This window comes from Chironomus tepperi, unplaced genomic scaffold (genome assembly GCF_022539635.2).
Source record: "Chironomus tepperi strain 1889 unplaced genomic scaffold, CSIRO-AGI_Ctep_v1 contig_359, whole genome shotgun sequence".
NCBI classification, from domain to species: domain Eukaryota; kingdom Metazoa; phylum Arthropoda; class Insecta; order Diptera; family Chironomidae; genus Chironomus; species Chironomus tepperi.
Genome location: NW_027226481.1, coordinates 214,383 through 239,795, shown reverse-complemented (window position 1 = coordinate 239,795; position 25,413 = coordinate 214,383). Strand labels below are relative to the sequence as shown.

General features: G+C 31.4%; 1 protein-coding gene across 5 annotated transcripts; it reads left to right on the top strand.

The window, feature by feature from the left end:
- On the top strand, positions 1 to 24,286 carry LOC139094881 (uncharacterized). Of its 5 annotated transcripts, none has more exons than XM_070646096.1 (7): positions 1 to 271; positions 842 to 910; positions 21,482 to 21,757; positions 22,350 to 22,457; positions 22,537 to 22,617; positions 22,680 to 22,820; positions 22,879 to 24,286. In XM_070646096.1, the coding sequence occupies exons 3-7, from the start codon at positions 21,665 to 21,667 to the stop codon at positions 22,987 to 22,989; spliced, it is 534 nt and encodes a 177-aa protein (XP_070502197.1). In that variant the 5' UTR covers positions 1 to 271; positions 842 to 910; positions 21,482 to 21,664; the 3' UTR covers positions 22,990 to 24,286. The 5 variants fall into 5 exon arrangements, with proteins under 5 accessions (XP_070502197.1, XP_070502196.1, XP_070502195.1 ...); XM_070646095.1 differs by having other exon boundaries at positions 806 to 910; XM_070646094.1 differs by having other exon boundaries at positions 788 to 910.
- The last annotated feature ends 1,127 nt before the right edge of the window (positions 24,287 to 25,413 follow it).

Sequence of the window (25,413 nt, the reverse complement as noted above, 5' to 3'; positions counted from 1 at the left end):
GGCGATCGCGTGGATGACAACAAAAATACTGAAAATAAAGATCTGAGAAGCGGAGAATAAATTGAAAAAAATTATTTAAGTTTATTGACGCTCGGGAGCGAATTTATCTCAGTTATTTTCTGACTGAATGTTGAAGGATATTTTAGAATGTAATGATGATGATAATCAAATTGCGGACTAGCCGGTGCTCAATCGTACAGAATACAACGGATCGAGAACAACGCGAGTCGTGAATTGTGAATTGAATTTTTTGTTTTATTTGAAATATTTAGTAAGTGTGAAAAAATTGAAGTAAATTTGAAAATTTAATGAAAAAAAAAAAAAAAAAAAATTAGAAAATTTAATGAAAGGGTTTGAAATTTAATTTTAAAAAAATCTAAAAGAATTTAAAAATCATTTAAAAAAATTAAAATTTAGTTCAATTTTTAATTTAACGTTTTAAATTTTTACAAAAAATTAAAAATTGAATTTTTTTACTTTAAAAAATTAAAATTAAATTGTTTTCAAGTTGATTCAAAAAAATGTTAAAAATCTCAGTGAGCTTTGAAAAAATTTAAAATTTTTAAAATTACAAATTTAAAAAAAAATTGTTTCAAATTGAATTTCAAAAAAATTAAGTGAAGAATAAAAAGAGTGAAAAAATTTAAAATTTGCTAAACTTTGAGAATATTCAAATCATTTTTGCAAATATTTTCAATTTATCAAATTTTTCCTAATTCAAATTTTATTTTAGAAACTTGAAAAAAATTCTCAAAATTTCAAAAATTCAAATTTTAATATTTGCAAGAAAAATCTCAAAACTTAGCATTTAAAAAGTGAAAATAAATTCCAAAAAATCCAGAAAATTGTGAAAACTCATCCAAAAAAAAAACGCCGATCGCCAAAATTCCGGAAGCCGAAAAAATTGAAGGTAAAAAAATAATAAACAAGATAAACAATTAAAAATAATAATTAGCAACTGTCTGTACATAGAAATAATTTATAATTTTGTCGGTGAAATTCGCACCTAAAACCTCAATTTTTATTGCGGCTACGACCAGCCCTCTCATATGAGCAAATACATTTATTTAAAGTGTGCAAAGTGCCATAAATTAATTGAATCGTTTTGCGTTGCTCAACCTTCAATGTCTCAAATCATGCTTGAATAGAAAATAACTTGCCCAAGAGTGAATAAACGACGCTAAGCAATGAAATATGGAGCGATTGCTCAGTGTTATTAGTGTAGATATGTGAATATTACTGCAGTCAACATTGATACTTAAAATATTTTTTTTTTCATATGAAATGTTATTGGCAATGGAACTCGAAATATATATTTGAAATTAAAATTAGCTTTTTGTTTCAAAATCATACAACCAAAATTTTTCTTCGTTCGATTTATGACGAAAAATTTCAAATGTTAAGGTTGGAAATTTTTTGGAAGTTCGCAATATTTTGACATCATTTCTAATTTTTATTGGAATTTCATTTAAATTTCTTTTAATTAATTTATTGGTTGGGTATTGTGAGTTTGTGGTTAATATTATTCTACGGAGCTTGAAGTTGACTCGGAATTTGCGTAGAAAGTAGCTCGACTAGGCTCGACTTGGCTCGATTTAGCAAAACTAGACTCAACCAGACTCGAATAGACTCGACTAAACTCGATTTGACTCGGCTGGACTCGATTAGACTCGACTAGAGCTCGACTAGAGCTCAACTAGAATCGAGTAGAGCTCGAGTAGAGTCGAGATTCGACTCTAGTTCATATAAAATTTGATTTGACTTTGTGCTATAGTTTTATGTGTTGGTTTTAATACCTGAATTGATGTTGAAATTCCTCTAGAGCGTTGCAATTAAGTGACTAGCTAGGAGCTGCATCTAGATCAGTGTTTTCAAACATTTCCAGTTAGGAATAGCTTGTAAAGCATCGAATTAAATCCAACTGGACAGCAATCTTGTAACTTTCGTCAAATTGATCACTTAAAGGAACCAAAAAATCCCATATTTGACATGGTACCCATCAAGATTAGTGAATGATTCCATAATAACATAATCTAACCTTAGTTTTGATATTCAATTCCACAAAACCCGGCACAAATCATCTAAAAATTCCAAAAAAATCCTAAAAACTCCATAACATATTCCAAAATCAAGCAACATTAAGTCACGAATCACCCAAAAAATCAATAAAAATTCGCATTCCATTCGCCGACAATTTGACATTAATTCCTCATAATTTGACACTAATATTCATTCTTTATGAACGATTGAGTAATAAATAAATCTGTTTTTTTTTCTCTCATTATTAGTTTTCTTTTTATAAAAATAATAAATTTGATTGTGATCTCCATTGAGTAAAGTCATGCAATTTTTATGCTCTTTTATGTTTCAAAACAAAAATATCAATGAGCTTACAAATTTTTGCGATTTATAATTTAAAGCTTGCAATTGTTATGAAATCGGAGTTGAAAAATCAGAGTATGAAAATGTAAAATAAAAGAGGTTTAATTAGTTTAATAATGAGCGGTAAAGCTAGGGAGCTATATTGATTTTTGTTGCTGTTCGTGTGAAATACTTGAAGCATGTTTGTTGTAAGGTGGATTTTTTGGATAGAATGTGGAAATGTGAAATGCTTTGTGGGTTTAGAATTTTTGGTTTTGTCTAGAATGAAAGTGAAGGTTAGTCAGGCTTATATTACACACTCCAGAAATTCAAAGCAGATTATGGAATCCGTACTGAAACTATATGCAACTTTAAACTCCAAATTAATTCTAAATGGAGCATTGTGTCTCCTGAAATACTCATCTACTGCCCAGTAAAATAACCGATACAATAAAATACTAAAGAATTATTGAATAAACTACCTTAATCAACGCAAAATTGAAAAGAGGGAGAAGGACGGAAGACTGCTTAGAAGAACAAAGCCTCTGTCCTTGCCTTCTTATGCTGCCATTGTCCATGCCTTCTTATGCTCCTTCTTAGATAAATTAGTATCGTTTTTATTCTATCAGATGCAAATTTGGTCATATTAATCCCTAATGAACAACTTGATATGATATCCAGTCCATATCTAGGCCTACGATTAACTAATGGGCCATTAGTAATGGCATATAGTACGTTCCAGATAAAATGTCATCAATCGAAGTTCTTGCTTTTAACCAGCCATTATGTCAAATTGTCCACTCAAGAATTCGAAAATCAGTAACTCTAGCCTAATCTAAAGCTTCCTCATCCACCTAATCACGATCAACCCATTTCAATATTATTCAATTTAAAACTTTTCTCAACCAACATAATCAAAAACAACACCCAAAAAAGCCGACTTAATTTCCTCTTCATAATCCACCAATTTGTCCAATTGTCTTCGTAAGTCGTCGTTAAACAAATAATCAACTTGTTAGGCCAAAAGTAATTGAAATCTACTTTTTTTTGTTCCAAAAATCATTTACAAACAAATTCAATTGAAGTTTAGAGTCGCGGCAAAATAAAGTTGAAAAAAAGTCATTAAAACGAAAGCAAAAACAAAAATGTAAGAAAAAGTAAACAATTATGTCACATATTACATTGCATGAATGTTTCTATACTGTAATGTATGATGCAAAAAAGAAGTATTATGAATGAAAAAAAGTGCAATGTGCATCCATGAAGTCACGTTGAGTGTATAAATCAATGATGAAGGAATGGATGATTGAATTTAATGGATAATATTTTTATTGTAAGAAGCATATGGGATCAAGTGTCAGGTGCTTTTTATAGGAATATTGGCAAAAATTGTAAATAATTGTTGAGGGACTTAGCTATGCATGGGTTCTGTGTATTGTAATGTGGAAATCGCATCACGATTCAAAGAATTAGTTGTCTTTACTTAATTTTCCTGTTTCGTTGGCCGTGCAGGTCAATTGTCATCCATGGCAGTCTTTAGAACTAGACATTCAATTCTACTTTAGTAGAACTAGATTTACAAGTTGCCAAATAAAAACCTATTCAATCGAGTTTATGGTCAAATGCCACAAGTCAGACATTCGTTTAATTCTGTTCTATCGCTAAGAATTAATACTGCACCTCTCATTTCAATCTCATTTCAAAAGAATCCTATTTATAATATTGGAATTGATGGTGTAGAATCGAAAACTCAAAGTTTTAAAAACCTTGTAAATGTTTTGCCTCTCTTTATTACCATTTGACAATTTTTACCTGCCAATATCTCAATTTTAAGTTGTAAAGCTGATCAAAAAGATCGAAATTGTCATTTCTAGCCAGTAGAATTCAAATTTAGCTCTGAATCAACCTTAGGTCTGGGTAAATCCTAGTTTGGCAAGTTTCTGGTATTATGGAATGCCAGATGCATTAAGCCAACACAAAACTATCCTAACGTGACCTTGTCGACGCTATGAACAATCCAAATAAGTCATTTATTTACTCAACAAATTCTCTTCTCCGTTTATCCGGCTTTAAATCTAAGCAAACTTAATTTACATACATTTTAATTTAATTTCATGACTAGAGCTTTTTGTCAACTTTTTGCTAATGCTCAAGAATCACATGATAAGAAATTCATCCACATGTCTGCAAACTTCATAATTGGTACGTTTTTCCCGCTTAAAAGTCAAAACAAGCATTTTAAAAGTCATAATATTCTTGCCTATTCTAAAAGTTAATTAACATAATATACAATAAAGCAGTTCTTCGAATTTTCAAATATCTTGTTTACCTTTCCAAACTGAGTTGTTCTCCTAACCCATTAACATGCTTAAAAATTTATTAAATAACCGGCTAGTCGCGGTATATAAACAACGTGCAGCTTTTCAAGACAGAGAAAAAAATGCAAAAAACTGAAATAAAACTTCGTGCTCAGAAAATGTAAAAGACTCACCATTTGTGAATTTTATAGCATTTTACAAGCCACTCACCATTGCATCATTATCAGCATTTTATTCCTCGAAATACATCAACAGCATTATATTGAGCAATATAAATGAAATTAAATCCTCCCGTAAGCTATACAATCTAAAAATGGTATAAGAGATAACTTATTAACATTTAAGCAGTTGTGACACGTCCAAAGACAATAAGAGTTTTATGATATAAAGAGATATTTAGGCTGGCTTGCCAAAAAATATTTTAATAAGTCTAGAGCGAATTGCTGAAAGACATGCAAAGATTGTCATATGCGAAATAAAGTGATTAGTCGATTTGACCAAATTAGGAGTCGAATAATTGTCAGGTGCCATTTTTTGCTGCTGTGTAGATTAATTTACATGACCTTCAACTCATGGGGATACAAGCGAGGTCATTGTGGAGGTAGAAATAATTAATTTTAATTCTGTAGAGAATTTAAGGAGATTTGGGTAGCTTGTAACTAAGTGACGTGATTTAATCCTGGGAATTACCAAATATACTCTTGGTGAGGTAATAGATGGGAATAGGATCTAATGAGTATCATGTGATATTTACTTACTTACTGGAATCATGCTCCGATTTGAAGTCTAGATTGCTACAAAATGATTTAAATCTTACTCTATTGCTGGCAGAATCACAAAGCTTGTAAAATTCTCAGTTTTGACATCCATCTGGCATTCTTTCATTGCCGTACTATGCCATGTTGCTCTTGGAGCACCAGCACGCCTTTTCTGAATTTCAACCAAGGGCATAGTATAGCAAGTTTGTGTCTCTCCCCCAGCTGCAACACTATTGTTAATGACAGTCATGTGGTTGTCATAATCTTCCAATTTAATTTGTTGATTCAACAATTCCCCTTAAAATCAACCTTACCAATGCCCACACCCTGCAATAGATTACATTATTTTAATGCTCAAAATACACATTATTTTATTTTCTTCTTTCTTTTATTGCTTGACGCTGTTGTTTTTTCGCAACTCAATATGAGTAACCGGAAAAATTGTTTTAATAGCCAATCGAGATATCCGTAAATGTAGCAATACACATACGTGCTTGCAGAAGAGAGAAAAAACATGTTGCACAGCAAAAAAAAGCAACCGATAACCATGTGGAGGTTTAGAGACTGGACTTGAGTTTGAATTATTCAATATTCTTGCCATCATATCAACAATGTGTGTTACTGTTTGATTATTTAACAATGGTATTTTAAGGTAATAGTGATCGATGGCTTTTTATGGAATATTTGTTGTATGTTGCATCGGTTGTGCTGTGTATGGCACAGTGTTGCTGTTGGAATTTTGAATTATTCAGGTTATTTGAATCTTTGAACTCTGTTGTGCTTCATGGTTTGTGATTTTAGGGTTTATGGCTTCAGGTCCTACATAGCACTAGCTAGTCAACTAGTCCACATGCTTTAGTTCCAAAAAAATTCCAATCAACACTTTAAAAGTAAACAAAAATAAAGTATCGTGTGAAATTGAAAAGTAAAGACGAAGACATTATTAAATAACAATATATCCAGTCTGCGAATGCAAAAAAAAGTGCCAACAGCCAAACGTGTTGAAAAATATGTGACAAAAATTTGTACAGACACTCACATTATATGACATATAAAACGTGTGAAATAGAAAGGGCACACGCGTTTTATTTGCCCATAACTACGGTGAAAGTTTACGAGGTCGAATATGAATTATAATTGAGTAATTTATCAATGTGTTAATCATATCATGCAACCTAACGCACTATGTTTGATGGAAATACAGTTAAATTTGAACAGTAGAAAAAATAGTCTCGATTTCGTAACTCAATTAAGACTGTTTATGTTTGTAATTGAGATACTTCGAGTAGATTTACTTCTGAGGTGTCCAGCAATTACACACATTTACCATAAATAATGACAATGCATTAAGATTCCGAAATTTTTTAGGGCTTATTTGATTATCTATAATGAATCAATGATTGAATAATGCGTATTTTGTATGAGACTAATGTGAATCGATGAAGGGAAAAACAACAAACGAATAAATTAAAATGAAAATACCTAAATTTTGAAGGGAAATAAGCTATGAATTGCAGCTTTTTTGAAAGGTTTGAAAGCAACATGATGAACGTTTTTAAGTGTTTAATTTCTTTGTTATTGTGGGATTTTTAATTACTAGCAGTTTTTTTGAAAGTTGAGGGATTTTTCAAATGATTTTTGACAGGAACTATTAAAGGTTTTAGATGCATTTACTAGAGCTTGAAGTCGACTCGTATTTTTTATGGTGTCGAGTCGCCTAAAGTAGACTTTTCCTAAACTTTTCCATTCAAAATCCGAGTCGAATTTGAGTTCAGCAATTGCCATTTACTTGAGGAGTCAGGAAGGAAGTAAGAATTTGTTGACATTTGTGTCTTAGTCCAATATACGGATAAAAACTGTGCAATGATCATTTAATAGGGAAACAAAGTTTAAATGAGTATTGTACCATGCTCATTAACAACTCTCAATAGCTTAGTACATAAGAGTACTTGACATGTAATTAAGAGGGCGTAAGTTCGAGTTCCATTCAAGCTATATGCTGGGAAAGTGTGATTTTTCTCTAGAACCTTCTATCTTGACTCTAAATTAAGTCACACCACAACTTAAATAGATTTTGACTTCTATTTTGGAGAGAATTCTCAAGCCATTTAGACCTTACATCCAGAGCTGGTATTCAAGGCTAATTGACAGTTTAACCTGTCATGGCTCGCCAGACCTCCAGATCAAGTCATGACCAACAGTTCACAGTTGAATCCAAGCCACTCAGCACAAATCTCTTAAGCCTTTTTAATTCAACTTCAAGATCATCAAAACTTGATCAAAAAAGTCCAGGAAATCGCAGTTAAATCTTAAATTCTTGACACCTAATAATCACAATTCAAACTTCCAAACAAGCCACCTTTCAATACTTTATTAGATCCATGATAATTGAGATTTTAAATTATAATTAAAATGTTCATGTTTTTTCGGGCATATTAGACACTGTAGTTAATTAATGCGAGACGAATTTTCAAAGTGTTTTTAATTTTATTCATAATTAGACATGGAATTTTTACGGACCTGTCAAAAACAAATCTTGCATTCTCATGAAACTTAAAGAATGTCTCATGTGCTCCACAAAACTAAAGTTGTTGATTTCTTTATTACAACATTTCTGCACTAGTCGTTTAATGACCGTAAAATCTAGGCTATAACAATTTTTGTGTTGCAAATGAAGCATAGGAAAATCCAGCTGAGCTATTCACATATGTATTGTAATAAATATGACCTTGAAACGATGAATGCGGAGAGATTTTGAAATAATCGATGATTTATACTTTTGTGGATGGATTGATGGCGATTCTTAGAATTTATGATGGATGACGTGATGGGGAATGTTGAGGACAGTAAGGATGTGTATGACATAATCGGAATTAGCGAGTATCTGTCACTTTAGACAGCTTCATGAGCCAAAACCTGCTAAAACTTCACTAAAACCAACAAAAATTAATTAATACAAAATAAATAAGACCGGAAAGTGCCTAAAATGGTCAGCTTTAAGTCTCTAACATTTTTGGCGCACATTAGTAGCTTTTAGCTGATCCAAATTCTTCAAACTTTAATACATCCACTAAATCCACTTAAATCTTCTCATTCTCTTTGAATTCTTCATAAAATGTTTATTACGTAACTCAAAAATCCACTCAATTCCACATGTTAGATCTGTTTCACCTTAACCATGAAATTTGCAATTACTTTATTAGTTTATTACGTAAATAGAGAATCAAAATGTCCTTGGATGAGTATTTAGTTTCTGCATAAAATCGATATACTCGAATGCTGTAATTAATTGCCTTTTGCAAAGTTGAATTAATTAGCAAATTCTAATCAATTGCGTCAATATTTTGTCAGTGACTTAATATTCCTGTTTGCAATTTTAAAATGTCTACTTAGTCAGTCTCGAGACATGTCACTCATAAAATCTCAAGTGGATTAATGATGGATTAACTTACAAAAAACGTGAGGACTTCTTATTAAGTCAATTTGCAAGTCATTTTTGCATGCACAAAATTGCTTATTTCCAGCAACAACAAAGCTAACTTGTCGTTTGATTAGATGTCAACAATGAAACAATTTGTTTAAGCTTTAAACGACTGAACTTTAATAAAAATGTCATGGAACTAAAAATAAATAAATTTTGAAGCCTTCAATAGTAATTTTATCAGCAATAAATGAGATTAATTGGTGTCATTAAGGCTTTTATCTTGTGATGATTGCCGCGTTGATTGAGGTGTGCTGATGCTTGACTTAGTATGAAGGATGTAAAGGTGATAAAGGTTAGGTTATTTTTATTGCTAGATTAAACGATCTTGAATTGATGATTGTGGAGATCTTTGCTATTTGATGTCAAGTTTAGTTGGTCAAAAAGGTCTTTGAAACTTTTGTTAACTATAAATTAGAAGCTAGCGAAGCAGGTTGCTTGGGATAAATTATCGTAGACTGTTCTTAGGCTATAGAGGCAGTATCGAATTAGCATTTGGAATTTTGTTTAGCAATGGAACAAAATATAAGAGTGGTTATGAGTTTCAATTGATTTGCAAGGTCAGCGCAGTATATCAGTTCCAAATGAATAGAATTTTAGTGCTAAACTAGTATTATAATTTTAAATTTATTATTATTAAAAATAATAAATTTCTATATGATTTATGTAAAGTTCTATCCCTAATCTGTACTGGAACTTTTGAAGTTAATATTGATTCAAAGACAAGCATTCTGACTGTAATATTATATCCAGAAAGGATCTTTTTCGAGGTAGAACTTCCATTTAACCTGTATGACGCTATTTTAATGATTTATTCAATCTATTTGAGCATCATGTGCTCTATAAATTCAATGCAAATGTCATTTTACTCATATTAATCTAAAATTATTAAAACCAGCTCCAATAGTAACAAAGAATCGAAAAATAAATTTTAAATTCCTCAAAAATATTCAAAATATTTGAATAAGTCTCAAAGCTCAAACATCAAATCACACGCGATATGAAACCACTGATTTATTTATCACCTAACATTGACTTTCAAAGTCAACAAAGACGCACAAAATGAAAAATAAAACCAAACAAAAAAGACAATTTCTCTTCATCATATGCAGTTTAAAAAAGGGCGCATATTAGATGACATTAATAAAAATTTCCATTTAGATAAACATTCGTAAATCTGACACCATAAAGAGTAATCATGATTTCTTGTGTGCATTTTTGGATGGCTTAAAAGAGAAGAAAATGGATAGATTTCAATTTACACTTGCGCAATCAATGTTAGAGGAAATATTTCAACTGCTGCTTTTGTTTGAAGCATAAATTGTTTAATTTGATGAGATTTTGTCAACTATAATTGATGACCTTTAATTTAAGCAGTCGTGACTATGATTATTATAAAGTCATTGCATGCAAATATTAACTATTATGATAATTTGATTAAAATGTTTGCTTCCTCAATTCTACACACTTTTAAGTCATCGGAAATTTTATTTTTTCTACTTCTTCTTTCAAGTTCGTCTCTTGATGTGCTGTTGAAATTTTTTCCTCTGAACGAGATGGCATATGATACGTCGTATGTATGGCATGTGTCAATATTTGTATTATATTGTGAATAAATGTATTACTCGACTGTCCATTGACGCTTGCTTGGTGACTATTGTGAAATATTTTTACATCGTTGAATGTATTGGACTTAAGAGTTGTATTTTATTGAGTCTACGGGGAGGTTTTGTGCTGTTTATGAGAGTTTATGTGATGATCTGTGGATTTATTGATGAAATTATATTTTGAACTTTATAGAATTGTGCATGAGAAGCTTAAGCAGCAAATTATAGCTGTTATGTCACAGTACATCGTCATTTTGACGGAATAAGACATGAAGAAGCCCTGACAGCATCGTTTCATCTTCCCGGTTCATAATCCTTAATTATCACTCATAACATCACCTCCTACTCTCATCATTACATCCATAAAGCCCCTACATTCTTTAATAATCTTCATACTACTGTTTATTTCAATGCCTGTCATGAATCGTGATATTTTCCGCATGACCAGATCTATATAAAAAAATTTCATTGACATTATTCGTATTTCTTACTTTCCCACATGAACTGATTATTGAAGGTTAATAAATTATACCAAACTGACAATTCAATGAATATCTTTGGTCTTTTTTTTCGGGGAAATGAAACTCGATATGAGTGAACTTTTAGAGTTGCATATATGCAGATAATTGGGAGGTTGAATACTCGAACAGACTAGGAACAAACATAATATCTGTTAGGGATCAATGATGAGCTTTTATAGGACTATCGGCTATTTTAGTTATTTATGATACGCGCTTACTCTTCTTGTAGTCATGCAAAAGGTTTGGACACTCAAACAGCCAATTATTGTATAACGTTTGAGCCTTAGTCATGCTTGTGTGTAGAACTTAGAGTCTTCGACTAAACCTAGTCATTAGGGCAACTCTACATCAATTAAGTAACATCAAAAATTTATAGGGACGGTCCGTGATGGCTTTTCTACCTACTGGATGGCAATAGTAAGATTAATGTACATATGTGCAGCTTGAATAGAGCTTCATAAGCATTTTCTCATATCAATTTTCACATCATGAATTTCTATTTGAAATTGAGACATTTAATCACATGGAAGTGGGTGCATTTAGGTGTAAAAAATGTAATCGAATTTAAATAAAATTTAGGAATTTTTGTGCATTTCTCTTGCAGCTTCATAAAAGGTGGGAAGACATTTATGGATCTTCAATTAAATTAAAAACCAGATAATTCCAATAGGAATTGAGTAACATCATCAAATGCCATTAAATCCCAATAATCAATGCAATAAAGTTAATTCCAATGACCCGTTGACCTCATCTAATCATTATTTACTACAATTGCAATCTCGTGACTATTTATACTATGTAATTGCATTTAATTCCAAAAGTCATCATTCCATGTAATTACTTTTCTATATCTATTCAATTCTGCAATACCTACACACCACATCGACATGACCTTCGACGACAAATTGCGTGAATTTTTCACCTTAAAAAAAGCCCCAATGACTGATGGTATGTAATGTAAATTGTACTGCCACTGCTGCTCCCATCAATTTACTTATTTTTATCTTATTTCCATTTTTCTGCTCTGCTCGTCTTTCTCTTTTGATAGTTTCAAGGTCTCTTTGTTATTGCGCCCATTTATAGAGATGAGAAGGAACACAGACGGAGAAGTTATTGATTCAATTTACATTGTTATGCTCTCGTGCTTCTTTATGCTCAACAGCCAACAACAAAATTACTTTTTTTTTTCATGCTTTTTCTTTCCATCTTTCGTTGGATGTACTTTATGATTTGTGATGTTATTTGTCATGCAGTTGGGTACTTCCGTTATGTCTTATACAATGTACTTTAGTTTACTATTTTACACATCATTTTCAATTGATTTTAATTTATGCAGCATAGTTGGTAATGAATGAAAGGGAAATTTTAGTGGTTTTGATGCCTTTTGTTACATATTGTGGAATATAAGATGAAAATGTGTGGAACTAGATGTGCTTTGAAGTTACAAGTGGAATTGGATGTTCAGATTGATGTATTGGATTAATTGGTTATCCCCGAGCGACAAATGAAGAATGTTCGGCCATGGAGCTTTTAAAGCACCGCTAAACCTCTTTTATTGGCACTAAATGACATTTGGTAGCTATATGGAAGTCAATCGGAGACAGAAAGGCCTTAAAAGCTCCATGACAGAACCATCTTCGTTTATATAGCTCGGGATATAATCAATCACTCATAATAAACACCAAATCAAATGAATAATTGGATCTAAAACTAGATTTAATGCTGCTTATCATCATTACAAACCATATCAAATATCTCTAAAAATACCTACTTTATTACTCATTTACTATTACGCAACACAAAAAAGCTTTTGAACTTCAATTTCATTAAAAACAAATTTTCTTTTTACACTTTTTGTATCTTTTTACTTCTCACAAAATGCCGGTAATTTATTAAACAACTTACGCAGCATCGCATTTTGCTTTCATTGAACTTGATTTGTGCTCATTTCTTCAATGCCTTTGGCCAACTTAAAATTGTTATTATTTTGGGTGAATTTCTTCAATGAAAAATTAATTAAGATTTGAATTTCTTTTTATTTTGAGAAAAATATAAAGTTTTGATAAGTAATGGAAATGAAAGCAGCTATAAAGGGCTTGAAGATTAGGTAATTTAAAGTAGATGTAAGTAGAGTACATGTGAATTTGAAGAGAAAATTGGTTAATTGATGTGAAAATGAAAATTGTGAATTTAATCAAAATTGAGTCTTTAGGCTGAATTGGATGTGATTTTTTAGGGTAATTGAACTGTGAAATGCCTGAAATGTAAGTTTTCTGACTTGTAACTATTACGAATTACTACATTTAACAATTGTCATTTTAATTTTCAAATTTTGAGAACATTTGAACCAAGTTTGCTCAAACTGTCTCAAATACATCGACTATAAACAGTTCAAACAATGCAAACCATCACCATTTAATCCACAACTCTTTCATCTCTCATTCCATAATTATGAATTCCCCAAAATCTCGTTAATCATCGTTAATCTTATCAAAATATCATAAATATTTGACCTTTTCGGTTGAATTTCAAAGTCCCAAATTGATTAATTCTTCAAATCTTCAAGTCAACCTTCATAAAATTCATAGATTATTGACATCTTTGTTCAGTCTATCCACAAATTCCACATGTGCTTAATTTACATAATCTAATATTTAGATAATTTGTTGAATGACAAAATATTCGAATTTGTCATTCGTTATGCTGCAATTTTAAAGCTTGTTACTTCACATGCTTCTCATCAATCAATACTAATTATTAAGCAGCATCGATGAAGTATCAAAATTGCAAGCAGATCATCGATGAAATCGGCTTAAAAATGGCAAAATCATAGCGAAAAAAAATGCAAATTAATTGTGTGAAAAAGCTTCTCACATTATGAGCACCAATAATGACTGCTATTACCTATATTAGATGATTATTGCTTAACTACACTGCGTGAAGGTGCGATTGCAGTATACGTAGTACGACTGTTGTTGCCGCGTGCTGAACAGTACAATTGAATTTCATTGTTTTTTGCTAATGATATGTTATTGATGCAGGTGTGGTCGAACTTTTTGAGACGAATTATACCAATTTTGAGCACCAATTTGGGGCTTCCATGACTCTAAGCCTGTGGTACGCCACAGCACACCTGAGACTTTCAAGGCACCCTAGCATGTCATAGCGCAAAGGTTGCCCACCCCTGTCTCCAAAATGAAGACGATCAGTTACGTTAAAATTATAACTTCGTCAAAAAAAGCAGTAAATTTACACTGCAATAAAAATAAAATGAGACGTCCTCAGTCGTTAGTTAATTTAATGAGTAAACATTTGACTTATTGACTACAACAAAAATTCAAAATCCGGAACATCTTCAGACGCAGTTGATTTAATTCAAGGGCAAAATGATTCATCACATAAATCAGCTTAGTCATTACATTCAAATTCATGCATAATTTTCGATGAGCATCTCATTCATATGAATTGTTGCATTTTATGACTGACTTTTGTTTTCGTTCACACGAATGTAAATGCCCGACTGAGAACATGTAATGCACTAATTAGTTTTGTTACAAGGAAATTGCCACTTTGTGATGTTGAGATAGTAAAAAGAGTGAGTTAATTAAGAGCTGCCGTGATGTTTGAGCTTTATTGCTTAATATTGTGGATTGATGATGTGCTTGGGATGGTTTTGGGTGTGTGCTGTAAAAGTTAAGTTCCAGTTGCTGGCTTAATTCCAAAAGATAGTTGCTTAATATACTAAAATGTTCAGATGCAGCAGCAAATCAAATGAAAGCCCATCTCACAATTTTCTCCAATAAATCCCAAAAAGAAGTCCATGTTGGCGGTAATAAATACATAATTTAATGAACACAAGCATTAAGGTGCTCATGATTATATGTTTATGTTAATGATAATAAATTATTTACTTGTAGGCTTACATTTATCATGTTGAATGGCACCCAATTGATTATGTCCAACAAATTCACAAATTTCCTTTGAAATTACGTCCATATTTATTATTCGGTCAATTTTTCAACGATCTGGGTGGGAGTCTAGTGCTCATAAATTCCTGACTTAAAAATTACACTCAAATTCCGTTTCATAACATTTTTAATGCATTTGATGTCTTCATATCCACTTTAAGATGATGACAATGTTCTTTTTATATGCATGGCAATCATACAGACACAATCGAAAGTTGACTTTTTTAGATAAATGCTGTAAAGATTATCATAAAGAGACTTGCTATATTAAGATGAAAAAAAGAAGAAATTTCTTCATTGTTGTCCATAAAAAATTATGTTGCTGAGAATTCTTGAAGTGAATTTATATAGTAAGGTGCAGTTAAGGTTGGTAAATTGAATGGGTTTGTGAGAAGTTGGAGTATAAATTCCGATTGAGACTAATTTGGGTGGATTGTCATGTAAATTACCAATTTTGGGAGGTTTGTTGACTCAGATCAGCTTCAATCTTCCTTTTAGGACTTCAAAATGCTATAATAAACCTCAATTGATGTAGTAAATGGTCAGAACTACTGCACTCTACTTGATGAGTAACTACTAATGCTGCCTATGCTGCAGTCGATTCAGTATCACAATCATACTCATAAAATGCCATTTATCCATTCCCAATTAAGCTCATCATTTATTATTTCCCTATTTCCCAAAAAAATCCGCACAACAATGCATATGTTACATAATAATTCACTAAATAAATGGTTTCATGTTTCCAATATGACATGTCATAACCGATAATAATCATGTAAGGAAGAAAAATTCCCTCTCACTTTTAACTTCGGCATTCATTCACCTTCTGTTAATTCCAACACAATCGTGATTGCAAGCAAAAGTATCGATAATAAAATGCTGAATTTAAAAGCCCATATAATAAGCTGGAATGAATGGAAATTGCCGAAGAAGGATGGGTTGCGTGACTTATTTTATTTATTTAAAATGTGAACATATTTTTTTTTTGCAAATTAATTTGAGAGTCGGTCAGGTATTTAAGGTCGTTTGTAAATTATCTGATGTGAGAAATATGGAGGAAAAAAAGTAAGTCAGTAAGTCATGAGGTAAATGAAAGGAAAAGTAATCCGAAAAGCACATGTAGCAAATTGCTGAATTTAGGTCGATGTAAAGTTGGTTATAACATAGAAGTGGAGTCAATTCGTCAATGCTTTGGTTCGGGAAAGAGACGGAGGCTTGAATTTTCTGCAGATTTCGGCTGTACCTTATAGTTCAATTAAGGCTGGAACTTGCATTTTTGCTTACAGACCAGAAGTTTTTGATGAATATAAGTCATTCATTCCCATTTTTTGGCATCAAGTGCCGTCCAGGAACCAAAATCAAGCATCAAAGTTTAAACTTAAATTTTAAAATTGCGGAAGACTTTAAGGCGAAATTGATCAAATAAGGAAGAATTATTAACAATTTCAGACAATAAGGAAAGAATTCAGTCATGAAGAACCAACAAGAAATGTTCAATATCCAACAGATTTAATGAATACTAACAAGAATTGCCGAGAAATTACCCAAATGAATAGATTTGCTAATCATTTATCGATTACTATACTTAATACCTGCAAAATAGCTTCTATCCATCATAATACAGCTTGATTGATGTGAAGTGAGCAAAGAACTTCCTTAATGATATGTTCTTTTGTTTCGAGAAGCCAATCAAAATATTTTATAGCTTCCAAGACAGCAAATCTTCGATAATACATCAAAATATTCAGTCTCACAATGATGCCATACAATTATTCATACCTCGTTGTCTTAATACCCAAGCTTAAGCAATTAAGACATTAAAAACTATATTCAGTTCCTCAAAACAGGTTCAAAATCACAATAATTTCTGTCATAATATTTAATCGCACAAAAAATTTATTAAACAAGGAAGTCTGTAGTGGTTCAAGGTCAAATATTGACTCAAAACTGCTTTGGCAATTGAATAATTTATTCAAATATTTCCCACACTTGATGCAGACTTCTTCCTTATTAAAATATATAATTTAAATTCAATTAAGAAAATTAAAGAAGCAGAAGACAATTTTTGCAGTAATTTCAGCACCTAGAAAAATTCATTATTTCAAATTTATCTACAGTAGCTTTAATAAAGCGAAAAAATGAGGCTGTCGGCTATAAAAAGATGGATTATAAAAAATGTTAAATCACTTTTTATGCCAAGCATGCATGCATGTGAGATACAGTGAGATAATTCATAGGTATACAGAAAGTGTCAGTGGCGTTTTGAATATTGTAAAGTTTACTTTATAGCACCAACTTTATTTATGGTTTTTGGACTGTAATCACTTTCCTTTGAGGGGATTTTGTCAGAATTTGAAACGATCAGATGCTGAATTTTATCGTTTTAAATGCAATGACAACATGAAAGACATATGACGTTGGAATGTGGTTCCAGGATTCCGTGAGTTTGGTGTGGGGTTGGATTTTATCGAATCAGACATCACGCTTGAGTCACGCAGGCCTGGGACTAAATTTATCGTCTATTTTACGTCTTGTACCTTTCGGATGAGAACCAGCTGTTTGTAGATCTAGTCAATTTGATCCCCAAAACCTAGCTTAACCCAATTCAACTCCAATAGTAAATGCTACACTAAACTACACTATTTTCTCACAAAATCACCACAAGCACCACCTTTACGGTCAAGTATGAGAAAAAAATCAGCTCAACAATCATGAAGTGTCAATCATTGTAAGCTGTAAAAGAGATTATTTCCCATATGCATGTCCATAACATAATCTAATCATATTAAAGCATTTTACAATTAACGCACGTGTATTTTATTGTTATTGCTTTCATTGTTGAAGCTTTTATTGCGCTTTGTAATGCGAAGCATAGCTTTGACTTACAATAGGAGAGACTTATGACTTAATGGCTGCATTCCTTGAGGTTTATAATGAGGTAAAAGGTAGGATAAATTTAGGTGATGTAAAGTTTTATTGAAGAGATCTAATGAGCAGCTAGATTGACATCTGGCACCAAATGTAAAGCTTGAATATGCCAAAAGTAGGCTTACAACCCGCAGCGGCATTTATTTTAATAAAATTATCAAGACGATAAATATTTTTCAATTAATTTGCATGCGAAACTCGACATTATGAGTGATGATATAACAATATCAGCTTGACCGTCATACAGGCACTGACATATGTGTGTTAAAGACTGAAAAAAAAGAAGAAGTTTTATTTTTGTATATCTGCTTTCGTTTTCTTTCGCATGTGAGCATTTCAAGACATATTTCTCACATTTTTGTTGGATGTTAATCTAGGTCATGAATCAATTATCACAAATACTTTAATTTCATTATGATTTTTAGTGTAATTTAATCGATTAGTTGAAAAACATTGAACTCAATTAGTGATGCAGCTGCAGTTAAGATTGCAAAATGCAATTTTTTCAATACTTTCATCATATTGGATGTTTCATAGTCTTGTATGTGACACGAATGTGGAAAAATACCGACTTAAAGTGAATTTTATACTGAAATGGACATTTTTGCAAGTCTATAAAAAAGTTTATGTAGTTGTTTATTTACATAGCTGAATTAAATTTTATGAAGTGGATAAGCGGCATGGATGTGAGTTGGTATGGTGTCTTTTGCATGCAAATTGATGATTTACTTGATATTTTTGAATTAAAAGTTATAGTTTTGGGTTTGGGAGCTTAGTTGGTTGCTGCTGAGAGTCTCTAGGGATAGATTCTTATTAGAGTCCGTCAGGCATGATTCTGACTTAATGCTGGATTCTATTAAAATCTGGGTATTGATCCCCAAACTCACCACGACCCCCTTGAAGCGCACGTGTCTTTGAATCTCAAAAATCCCCAAAATCTGCCTAAATGCTACTCGGAATTTGCCACCGAAACCCATTTAACGCTTCATACTAACTCAAGCTACTTCAACAAAAAAAAAATTAAACTCATTAAAATCTTGTTATTAAAATTGACCATTTTTCAACGATAAATCCACAATTAACCATTTATGGACTAAAGTAATCCCAAACTCACTCAGTGTGATTCAATTTTGATTGATTATTTTGTGGCAACACAAGCAATTTAAAATGTTTTGATTATCTTCAGCATTTGTTTCATTGAACTTAACACATTTGTCTTTAAAATTTGAGAGATAAAATGTCATTAACAAGCCCTAATGCGATTGATGAAAACAGAATGAATGATTGCTATATCGAGTGACTTTTCAAATTATGAATTTCCTTTTATGTAAAAGGTTAGAGTATGTAATTATAGGACTGTCGATTGATGCAGCTGTAAATTGACTATTTTGTTTAATTTAAAGACCTTTCGCTGACCAAACAGATTAATTATGGGCTCAATAGCTTGATCAAATAGGAGTAAATAAATTACACAATTTAATAGGTTTTTGTATGGAATTTGGATGAAAAATTCAAGGAATTTATGTAACAAAATAGTTTTATTTGATATAATTTTATAAATTACCCGTATATTTAGCTACCAGCAATATCAGCATGAGCAAATATTAGATAAGGAATTGTTGCATGATTCGTTATCAATTTTTGACTTAACAAGCTTTGGTAAGGGTTATATGGGTCAAATATAGGCTGTAGGACTTAATTTGAATCAATTTAAGCGTCTGGAATCTGAAGATTTGTTAACAGGCATAGACGAAATCCTTAAAATGTATGCTGATCAAGATAAAATTTATGATTCATAAGACTGAAGCATTTTATCAACAAAATTACATAAGCACACATTCGTATTGATTCATAATTGATTGACCTTTGGCTGTCATGCTGTGATACATGATCTTCATCTTGATGATTTTTACAATGACGATGATACGTCGATGGCGCCAATGTAATTGCTTGTTTACACTGTGTATTGTTTACTTTTTTTCAATCATCTGCAGATTCATTCAGTATACAGCATTAACACAGGATTTTACACAAAATGTTAAAAAGTTATCAAATTGATCGCACAAATTACTCATCAAACTTGCTTTTACATATCTATTCCTAATATTCAGTGATAATCTTGATGATCCATTAATTTAACGACTTTTTGGTCATTCCTAATTAAAATGATAATAAAGCATCTGAATTGTGGAATTATAAAACACGAGCCTATTGATATGAATCAATACCAAACATTTTAAATTTCATGCTTCTGATGTGTCAAATGACTTAACTCTGATTAGTGCCAATTTTTCATCGTTATCGTCTTAGACTGGTTTTTTTGAGCTTAATCTGCTTATGTGAATGGTTTATGATTAAAAGTTGCTAATTTTATGCAGATATTTTAAAGTTTGACTGACATGTTAGAGAACCTGTTATATGCTTCAATGTAAATGCAACGAATTAGAAATAAATTTGCAATTTTAAGCAATAAATTAAGGAATTTTGAGACAAATAAATTTGATCGAAATTCCATTGAATTCTATCAATGTCAATTGAATTTTGGGATTAGGATTGAACCATTTGGACTTAAATCAGTGGGTTAAACAGAAAGTTTTGATGAAAAAAACTGAAATTTTTTGAATAATTTGAAGGTCAAATTTGAATTTTGGTTTCAAAAACTTTAGAAAATTGCTAAAGTTTCTGTCATAAGTGATGACTACACGATTAACTTGAATGCTTTATTTACAGAAAATTTGTAATATTCAAAAGCCAATTATCTTGCAATTTCCAATTAAATCAATATTCATACAGCTCATGAAAAAACAATAATTAATGCAAATCCTTCTGCAAAATTTGTTAATTAATTTAAGTAGCATTTCAGCTCTTTTAATTTCATCAGATTCCAAAGATGCTCAAGAGATTAAAACAATTTTATTCATTTTAATTTTAAAATAAGTAATTAAATTTAAATAAATTATGAATTTTATTTTAATAATTAAGTTTAAATCTGTAGCATTAAATTAAGCAAATTATTACACTCAGTAAGAAGGTATTGCTTAAAAAAATGCTTCTTAAGTGGAAAAGGTCATGGTGGCCAGTAATACAGACTCAGTATGATGTAACTGAAGATTCGCGATGTAAGATAATTTAGATTTTTTTGTGAGCAGACAAAAAGTGAGACTGTAAATTGTCATACTTAATTTGTCTGGTTTTTAAGAAAGAATTGCAGAAAAAGGGGAATTTTGGGCATTAATAAGGGATAATGTATGTTTTCCATAGCTTAATTGTCCCCAAATTGTCTCCTTATTAAGCCAAACCCCTCAATTCCCAACTCATCTAAACCATGAATTCAAATTTCATCATAAATGCCTCATACCTTACCATACCACCTGTTTTATCCAACCATATTCACTTATCTATGTCTACAACAGTTGCTTTACAAGTCTATGTTATGTCTGCTCAAATTGCTCAATGAATTATGCACATTCATCTGGGAATTTTCTTCTTTTTATCTTCCATAATAATTTAATTTCTTTTCATTCTTTTGCTTGCAGATCATCAAAAAAAATTTGCATCCTCATCATAAAAAAATCTCAACAATTCAGGTTATTGACCATTCGGAAGTTCACAGACCAAAAATTAAAATTCGCACCAGTGCCAAAAAAATCATCTTTTGACAAGTTTGTGAAAAAGGCTTTCTTCTTACTGAAAAATTATCATACAAAAAGGCCAAAACAATGTTCAGTAAATGGATCGTATTATTATTTGCAACGCTGGTTATGTCAGAGCTGAGCGGTGAGATAAGGAACGATCATGAACATCATCATCACGTGAGTCTTTTTTTGCGTATTTTGTATATGTATGTTATGGACTAAATGGTAGCTTGATAGCATTTTTATGCTAATTATGTGAGCTCATTTGGGAGCGGCTGAAGTGGAATTTTTTGATAATTTCGTCAAGGTTGAGATTGGCGGCCGGTAAGCAAATGTGGAATGAATTCGGCAGCAGGATGTCGATAAGTTGGTAGAGAATCAGATTTACCGCTGAACTGGCATCAAAACGGCACGTTGAGAGTTCCAGATGCATGATTACTGATTGAGCATCGACAAAACAACCATAAAAGCGTCATAGACATCGATTTCCAGCACAACCGTGATCACCAAACTAGCTTAAGCAATGTTTTGCGTTCCAATTACCCACAAAACCCATAATCCACTCTATTTTATTGTTTTTAATCCACTTCCAATAACAAAATACACAAAAACATTATTTTCCTTTCCATTAAATTTTTCATGACTGATTTGGAAATTGGTGAATGGCCAGTGGACCAATGTCTGCAAACCTGTTCCACATTTATTTGTACTTTCATTTTCAATTTAATATCACGAAACATTTCCCATTCTCAATCATTTTTATAAATAGGTCATCGCTCGAAGTGCTGATCATGCAAGGCAAACGAGATCGTTCCTTAAACCACAACCATTGGGATTCTTTGGAAAGGTTGCATATCTGGGTGGATTGTTGTTTCAGGTAACCTTCACACAAAACATGTCAATTAATTATGTTTAATTAATCTTTGTTCCATTCTCTTTTCTTTCACTTTATGCAGCAATACAATGACACATCGAATACATTTAAACAATTAAGGGACATCATACAAGATCAATTTTCTGATACAGCAACGAAAGGAGTAAAATTGATGATTTTTTAATTAATTTTCGTTTATTGGAAAATTGAATTATTTTTTTGTAGCCGCCACAAACGACATCGGAACCAGGCGAGACGACAACTGAGAAATATCGAATTTCCAGAGCTGAATTTGGTAAAATTCTGAACAGGAATTTCAGAGGATTGAAGAAATTGGCGAGAATTGAGCTTGCAGATGCTAGAAATGTGAGGAAAATTTGAAAATTTTGTGGAATTTTTGACCATTATTGTTCCTATTTTTCAGCAATCTCTGTACACTATAGCTGATTATAAGCAACAATTGAACAACCAAATTAAGCCGAAAGGCGGATACCTTAACAAAAAAGTTAACTTGACCATACCGAACAATCTTTGAGTCATTTAAAATAATATTTTAGACAAAAAAATTGAGAAATTTTAAAGTTTCAAGTTTTTTTGTCATAAAAATATTAATTAGATAAAGTTATCTGTGATATTAGTCATAGAAGTTATCACAAATATTTTAAAATATTAGAAAGAAATTTGAAAATTTTCATTTTTAAAATATTTATTCAACTTAAAGTAAATTTAATAATTTTGTGAACTAAAGTTCATTCACATTGAATTAAAATCAAAAGTGATGGAATTATAGCAGTTTATAGTAACAGAAATTCTTGCAGTAATGCTTTTAAAATGTAGATGGCGTAGTTGAGTTAAATAAATTTTCAAATTTCTTCTGATTGTTGCAGCACTTTACTTTTTCTACATATACACATTTCACTTGTTCTTTCACTTATAACGTAACGATATTTGAGGGAGAGGTATGCTTTCTGGCTATTAAGATCAAGGTCAGGAATTCAGGATTTCTCGGAAAATTCTGAAAATTTCAATCCCGATCCTGTATATGTATCGGGATCGAGATTTCAAGAAAGCATTGAGGGCTTCCCTCTCTTTGAAGTAGGGAGTGGTTAAGAGTCGATTTTTGGCGTTAAGAAATAAGTGAATGAAACCTAAGTAAGTTTATAAGAAATTAATACCTCAATGTTAAAAAATTATTAAAATTAAATTATAATTTTTTTAAAAAGAATCTTGATATTGCTCATAATCTAAAGACACATTGAGTAGAAAAAGTAGGAATGATTGTTTTTAGGCCAGTGTGACTGGAACATGGTGCCGGAAAGGGAAAAATCTGGTTTTTGGAGCTTTGGATAAGATAAAGCCCAGCAGAGTCATGGGAGCCGTTCACATATTACATTCATACAAATGAAGAAGACTCCGCCACAAAACTTTAAAGGCTAAACTAAGACTCTTTTATTAGTATTAAATGGAAGCCGTCTCCGATTTTCGTCCATCTGACTGCTAAATTTTGGCGACAAGTGGAGGAACCTTCTTCATTTGTATCGCTTGGGGATCTAATTTTAACAAATGAAATTTCTAGAACTCCATTGATAATTAACGTAATAAGTGAACGGTTCCTTGTCAGCCTAATGACACTATCCTGGGCTTTTACTACTCCATGTGCCTTTCAAGATAGATTAATAATAAATAAGCAGAATAGTTTCTTAAAAAATATTTAACTTTTTTAAAAATTTAAACAATTTAGATAACTAAGTGTCATATTTGAATTAAATTTGTAAAAATGTAAATAAGAAAAACTCGAAAATAAAATTATTAGTTAAACAACTTGTATAAAATTGCAATCATTTTTAACTATAGCTGACTATTTATATAAAATATCTTCTTAATTTCATCACCCCGAAGATCATGATCAAAGCAAAATGTGAAAATTTCCCAGAAGGCAATCAGAAAAGCGAGACAAAAAACTCAAAAGGAAGCAACAAATTTCCTCTGTTCATTTAATTTTCCTCTTCTTCCTCATAAGTAATATAATAAAATCTCGTAATCAACTCAATAAATCAAGTCTCATCGCATCCTTATCTGTCTTACATCTTTCCATTCCCATGCAATTTCTGTTGTCTTTTTGTTTTTATTGCAACGTTATTGCTTACACAAGAAAAAGAAGGATAAACTTTGTAATTTTCTCTGAATTTAAAGTTCACATTTTATTTTATTTTATTTCTTTGCTCTTTTTTTGCTAGCGCCACGACATGTGACACTACTATTGTCGCTTCTTCTTCTTCTTGGTCTTATTTTTGCGCTTTATTTCATTCTCATTTGCAATGTGCAATTGTTTATCAAATAAATAAAGTGTAATTCCAGACGGATATGGGGGAGTGAAATGGATGCTTCGTTGAGAGAATAAAAAGCAGCAACAAGAACAAGGTAATGCAATTTTTTATTAAATACACATTTGAAGGATGAATTAGGAGCTAATTTTAAAGCCTGAAGTTGACTTATGTCGACTGATCCATCCAAAATCTAACTTACCTTCGAGTTCTGATTTAATTGAACTTACCTAAAGTGCAGCAAGGAATTCGTGCAGATTGGCAGGTTTGAGAATCTCTTTATTTCAGTTAAATCACTCAAAATTCAACTAACTTATTCCTTAACATCACAAGTCTGTTAATCAATCCACGATCCTAGGCCAGCATTACTCTGGCAAGTTATACAATTTGAGCAATTCTGGATTAGATCTCAAAGCGTTAACATTTTTGACTAACAATTTAAATTTAATTTCTTCAAAAGAACATAAAAGTTGTTGCATTTACAGTTCAACAAAAATCATTTCTATATGAAATTTAGAAAGATGAGATGAAAAAAGTGAATCAGCAAATAAAATCACTGAAATGAATAGAACAAACAAAACGTTTCTATATAGCCTTGAAGGAAAGCAACAGAAAAAGCAGCAAAAGAAGTTAAG